At 38.9% G+C, this 6,577-nt stretch overlaps 2 protein-coding genes across 2 annotated transcripts in view; one reads left to right on the top strand and one right to left on the bottom strand.

Moving 5' to 3' along the window:
* Positions 1-2,115, bottom strand: part of AP3M2 (adaptor-related protein complex 3, mu 2 subunit) — a 15,155-nt gene extending 13,040 nt beyond the window's left edge. Inside the window, exons 1-2 of the mRNA XM_005856519.2 lie at positions 2,083-2,115; positions 1,321-1,492 (exon numbers count right to left, since the gene is read on the bottom strand). Coding sequence (XP_005856581.1) covers positions 1,321-1,492; positions 2,083-2,115 — 205 coding nt within the window. The remainder of the gene's footprint in view (positions 1-1,320; positions 1,493-2,082) is intronic.
* Positions 1-6,577, top strand: part of ANK1 (ankyrin 1, erythrocytic) — a 624,245-nt gene that overhangs the window by 216,722 nt on the left and 400,946 nt on the right. The window lies entirely within an intron of this gene.

The raw sequence follows: 6,577 nt of genomic DNA, 5'->3' as shown, positions 1-6,577 counted from the left end.
AGGAAAAGCCTTTCCACCCCTTTGTAATTCTTTTTCAAAATTGTCCTGGCTATTTGTGCATATTTATTCCTTTTAAAATGAATTTTCCAATCATTTTGTCAAATTCTAAGTAAACCCTGTTTATATATTAGCAAGACCCAAAATATAAAGCCTTAAAGAAAAATGATTAATTTTATTAAATAAAAAAATGTTTAAATATGACCAAATAAACCATACCATATACAATGTCAAATGACAAGACAGATTGTGAGAAAAGATATATAATAGAGTATTCAAAATATGTAAGGAACTCCCACAAACTATCATGTATATTTCCAAAATATATGGTAGTTTAATATCCTTAAATGAAAGGAATTATCTTAAACTAAAATTAAAAAAAAACAATTTCAACAACAAAAATAATGGGCAAAAGACACAAGAAGTAATTCACAATAGAGAAAAAACAGTCAATAAACACTTGAGTAGGTTTTAACTCCCTGAGTCATAAAAAATGAGTGTGTAAATAACAAGATACCACTAAATTATCAAATGTCAAACTTTTTAATAATAATAATGATAGAGTTGGCTAGGGAGCATAGAAATTGCTACTGAAAGTATAAATTAGTGTAACTTTTCTGGAGCACAATTTGGCACAATGCATTAAGTCCATAAAATGTGCACACCCTTTGGTCCAGCAGTTCTATTTCTCGTACTGAAAATAAATCATTCTAATATACACAAAGATTTAAGTATAAGAATGCTAATTCCTTGATATTTAAAAGAACAAAAAATCAGAAACAGCATAAATAGGGAATCAGTAAATAATTTAGGGTCTATTCCATATGGCAGAAAATTATAAAGTCACTAAAAATGGTGTAGAATAGTTGTCCTAATTGGATAGTGTTCATATATTGATAAAAGGTAAGTTTTAAAATATATATAAGTTGTTTAAAAAAATTCTATCCATTCATCTATAATCTGTTTGTCTAGAAAAGACAAAAAGTATATACACCAGTATGTTAAAAGTATAATGAGATTAAGAATTAATTTCATGTTCTTTGTGCTTTTCTGTATTTCCAACATGCCTACAATAATCGTGTATTTCTTCTGTAATCAGAAAAAAATTATTTTTAAAGAAGAACATTTCAATCTGTTATTGAAATCAGGGTATTTTCCACATAATTAAAATCTACTTCAGTTCATACTCAAAGACTATAAAGAGCAAAATTAAAGCATCTGTATATCTGAGATCAAAGATAAGCACTCAAAACAACACACACACCAGACCAAGCCACACCCATGATGGCAGCAGCTTTCTGTGGGTTTCCCCTTTCTCCATACCTGTTATGGTGTTGACAACTGTTCGGAGGATAGTGGGAGGCTTTATCAGTTCTTTGAGGATGTTTGATTCGGTAGCTAATGGAAACCCATTATCAAGCATCTCTTCCAATACTTCATAAACCACAACCACATTGTCTTTGATCACTGGCTCTGAACAGACTCCAAAATAATCCTGATGAAAATACAAAATGTGTATTTATCACTCAGATACTGTAATAAGTGATAGAATGTTCCTAGAGAATAAGGATCTAGTCCTGCCCATATGTGTTTACTCAATGTTTGGGATATTCTTCTACAATAAGGAAATGAAGTACAATCATAGTTCTCGTAGGTGAAAAAAAAAAGACTGGCTTATAGTACTAGTGTCATTACTAACTTCTTTTATAAACTAAAGTCAGTCATTTAACTTCTATGGGTTAGTTTCTTCAACTAGATATGTAGAATACAAAACTGAATCAAGACTATTATGTGTGCTTATGAACAAGAATTTGAAAGAACTATGATAATACTTAATATGACATAGATTAGACCTGAAAATCTTTTTAACCTTTACTGTGTATTTCTATCCTATAAAATAAAAGCCTAATATGCAAATCGATTGAACAGCAGAACAACCGGTTGGTGGGGGGTGAGGCCGGTGAGCGGGCGGCACCAGGCCAGCCAAGGCGGGTGCCAGCGGGCAGAGGGAGGGGACGGCAATTGGGGGACGGCAGCGACTGGTGGTGGCGGAGGAGCAATCGGGGGGCAGGGCCGGCTGCTCACCAGCCAGTACCGTCCACTGATCAGCCCGTGCATCACCTCCTGCAGAGGGAGGCTAGACTGCTGTCAGTTGGACATACCCCAAGGGCTCCTGGTCTGCAAGAGGGCCTAGGCCTGGCTGAGCGACCCCCCACGTGCACAAAACTAAGGGCCTCTGGTTCCTTAATAAGAATTTAGAGGAAAATAAAATAAAATGAGGGGGATGCACTATCACACCAGAAAATCACTTTAGATCATCCCTACTCTAAGATGCTAGGATTCTAAGAATGTTTTGTTCTTTTATTAACAAAGGCTGAACTTAGATACTAAATTATCTGGGGTGTGGAAAAGCTCTGGATTCCAAATCAGAAGACCTAGGTTACAATCTTAATTGTGACTTACTAGGTTACTAGATTAAGTCATACTAACCAATTTGGGTCTTGATTTCTTTTATAATCAGGATAATACCATTAGACACATAAGGATGTTGTAAGAACTAAGCATAATTGATTAAATGATAATATATGTAAAAGTGCTTTGTAAACTATAAAGCACTATGTAAAATTCAATGCACGATGATGAAATAATTTAGAAAGAAATGCTGCAGTCATTTCGTGTGCTCTTCTAGGAATGTCAGTGATGTCTTTTACTGGAACTAAGAGATAGTCATATAACCCTCCTTGAATTCATCCAAGGAAGGGAAACTGACCCCTTTTTGAGAAAGCCCATTCTATTCATGGACAGCTCAGATTATTAGAAAGTTCTATTGCTAAACTAAAATTTGCTTCCTAGATCTTCCTTAAAGAAATAGTTTATAGAATAGCCCCACAGTTAACTTGAAGACAACTACAGGATTTCATTTCAACATTTTTTCTTAGGGCCAAACTCCCTGTTTGATCTTTCTACTATTCATGCTATAGTATGGTTTCTAGATCATTTCACCATCTTGCCATGTCTTTGAATATGCTCTGGTTTTCCAATATTCTCCTCAAATTATGACATCCAAAATTGATCATGGACTCCAGATGTGATCTAAATCACATCAGATAATGTCAATTATCGAAGCCATTCCAATATCCAAGAACACTTAGGAATGTGTTTCTAAAACAAAAAGATTGCCTAAGCCAGTTTTGCTCAGTGGACAGAGCATCAGCCTGGGGACTGAAAGGTCCTGGGTTCGATTCTGGTCACATCTTTCCCTCCCTCTATCTTTCCTTATTTAATTTCCCAAATATATTTGACATTTAAGAGTATCCCTTAACTCTTCATCTCACTACCAAAAGGAAAATAAGAGATCATAATGAACAAAATTTAGTAGCCGAGTTAGGTTGGTTTCCTAAAAGCAGAATCTGAGATAAGGATTCTGGTACAAGTGATTTCCTAAGAGTGTTCTCAGGAAAAAATCTATAAGGAAGTGAGGAAAACAAGATTGGACAGGGGAAGAAACTAGGCAAAACTATGGTTTCTGGAGAAGCTTGACCTCAGCCTGATCCCATTTGGAGCTTTGAAGTGCATCATGGTTTATCCCACCCAGTGGCAAGGGAACTTGGGATCTAGGCTGCAATACCCTTGCTTCAGTTAGTCATTTTCTATGGGCAGCCTCCCAGGAGGACAGATATATGAAATCCTATGCAACTCTAGGGAAGGTACCTCTCATCTACCAAGGGCAGTCCTTGGGAGGAGGTGGGCAAGTAGAGATGGGACCTAGTGCAGCTGGGAGATGAGTGCCCTAGAAGGTTAAAGGGGACTTACATGAAACACCAATAGCATTTATTACAGTAGCTATTTGGGGTTCATTCATTGATTAATGTGTTTTTATTTTATCCAGTTATCCAATTTCTTTTCCTTCATGTTGGAAAACTACGTACATATACAAGAGAAAGATCCAAGTAAGTAAATTTTAGTCTTTTGAAAAGCACTCATTAAATATTGAATTGTCCTCATCAAGGGATGTAAACTCTGAAGATAGGAGAACACTAAATAATTTAAAAGATGCCCACCTGCTAGCGCTCTATCTACTGAGCCAAACTGGCTAGAGAGATAAACCCTTTTTATTTGTGGTCAGTTTTCTCTCTGTTGATGTGTGGTAATACCTTTATTATGTATTAAGTTTCTATGAATATTAGCATCTGTTTTAGGGAATTTTTATTTTGAGCTTTTGTACTGTAAATGATTTCTTGTCATTTGTTTTAAAATAAGAAAAAATTTCTTTTTCCCTCTTAAGTTCGAGGATATTTATCATTCTAAAAAAAAAAAGATGCCTACCTGTCTTGTCTATGTGACACCAAACAACTGTGAAATCAGTTCAGGTGGCTTTTTCCCTCTCTGATGGGTATCAACTAAATTGACCATTTAATCCAGTGGTTCTCAACCTGTGGGTCGCGACCCCTTTGGCGGTCAAACGACCCTTTCACGGGGGTCGCCTAAGACCATCCTGCATATCAGATATTTACATTACGATTCATAACAGTAGCAACATTACAGTTATGAAGTAGCAACGAAAATAATTTTATGGTTGGGTCACAACAGGAGGAACTGTATTTAAAGGGCCAGAAGGTTGAGAACCGCTGCTCTAGAGTTCCCTTGTTCCGCTTCTCAGGCATTCTCCTCTCTGGAGACTGATTTGGTTTCTCTCATGCTGCCTTCAGTTATTTTAGAGTTTATCCTAGTTTCTTATTTAGAAAACCTATTGTCAGATTGGCATAGACCAATGTTTTCAACCTGTGTTTCCTAGAATCTTGAAGATCCTTGGAGGTGGCTTGGGAGCCACTGCCAGAAGATTGGTGGGAGGGATGGAGGAGGATCTCCGAGAGATCTGGACACTTCCTCAACTCCTATTGCAACCGGGGCAGCTTCCCTTTGAACTCTCTTATAAAACTGGAATTCCTTGTGGGGACTGGTTTTAAAAGGGGCTCTGCTTCTTGTAAAAAATTATCCCGCCTAAGCTATTGTGCCAAAAATAACTGCAGGATTCAAATTAAAACCACTATAGAATCTAACTCTTGAAATGACAGTTAAGACTTCCTAAGACCCAAGGGAGTAAGCAAAAGTCAGCAGCTGTGCAGAATGAAGACGGACCAAAGGAGGTGGCCCACCTTGAGTCTGACAGCAGCAGAGCTCGGAGAGCAACCCAGTGGGTGTGCTTCCCAAGTCAGGCAGAGGAGCTCGCTCCTTCTCAGGTGATGTTCTTGCATTGTAGGCCGTGTTTTCTCTAGTAAGGTGAACGTTTTGACTGTTTCAGCCCAATCTTGTGCCTTAAAACCAACTGGACTCAGAGACAGGTCAGAGTCACTTGTGACAATACTACTTAGGCATTATCCTATTTTCTCCCTAAAATACAACTTCATTGCTTTATGAATTTCAACCTAACATCTGTCCGCCCTAGGAGGTTTTGCTTTAATGAAAGAAACCATGAATTGTATACACTATAAATGTTCTTATATTTGTAGTAGGAAAACCACATTTAAAATAAAATTTATTTTTATAAATTATTAAAAAAAAAAAAAAAAAGAAATGTTTATGGTTGTGCAGTCTCATATGGTAGCCATTAGCCAAGTATGACCAATGAGCACGTGAAATGTGGCTGGTCCAAATTGAGATGTTCTGTAAGTGTGAGATACACACCAGATTTTGAAGGCTTTGTATGAAAATGAGAATTTATAATATCTTCCCAATGATTTCATATTGATAAAGTAATATTGATTTAATTTTGATTACATTTAATACTGATATTTTGTATAGATGGGGTTAAGTAAAATACATTAACATTAATTTAACCTGTTTGCTTTTTAAAATGTGGTTACTAGAAAATGTAAATTTAGTATACAGCATGTGGCTCGCATTATATTTCTATGGGACAGCGCTGGTCCCCATGGAAGGGAAAGCTGCCATTGTGGTCTGATTCATTCAGTCAACCCCCGTTTTCTAAGTATTTGTTATGCACAAGACTCTGTGTTAGACGCCTTTTTTAAAAATCCCTCTCGGGGAGACCCCTGGTCCCTCAGGCTACAGCATCTCTACGGTACCAGTTCCCTGGATGAGGCGGCTGCACTGTATCCCAACTGTGTCCACTCCGTGAACTGGCCCAGGAGGTTACACCGCAGAGGCCTGTTGTGCCAAGTGCCCAGGCACCAGCTTACTCCCTCTGCCCGAGGACAACGGGAGGACGGGGAAGCCGAGAGGAGCTAGGACGTGGAGCAGAGACAGCTGCCAAAGTGGGTTAGTTTTGCGCTGGTCCCAGCCCAGCCGCTTGTGAGCCACAGACGACAGACACCGCTTGAGGCCGGATGGCAAAGGGGGTAGATTTAAGGTGTGTGCACGTTCGAGAGGCGAAAGGAGCGGACAGGTTGCACACTGCGTTGCCATGGCAACAGTATCCCCTCCTCCCTCAGCCAGCATCCCGGAGCGGGCCACCTTCCCCGCCCGGTACCCAGTCCCTTACCTCTCCCCGCAGCATCCCGCCGCGCGGAGGTTCAGTCTGGTGGCATCTCGTGACCCGGCCCCTGCCCCGCTCGCCCCG

This window comes from Myotis brandtii, unplaced genomic scaffold, assembly GCF_000412655.1.
Source record: "Myotis brandtii unplaced genomic scaffold, ASM41265v1 scaffold103, whole genome shotgun sequence".
Taxonomy (NCBI): Eukaryota; Metazoa; Chordata; class Mammalia; order Chiroptera; family Vespertilionidae; genus Myotis; species Myotis brandtii.
This window is presented reverse-complemented; position numbering and strand designations above follow the sequence as displayed.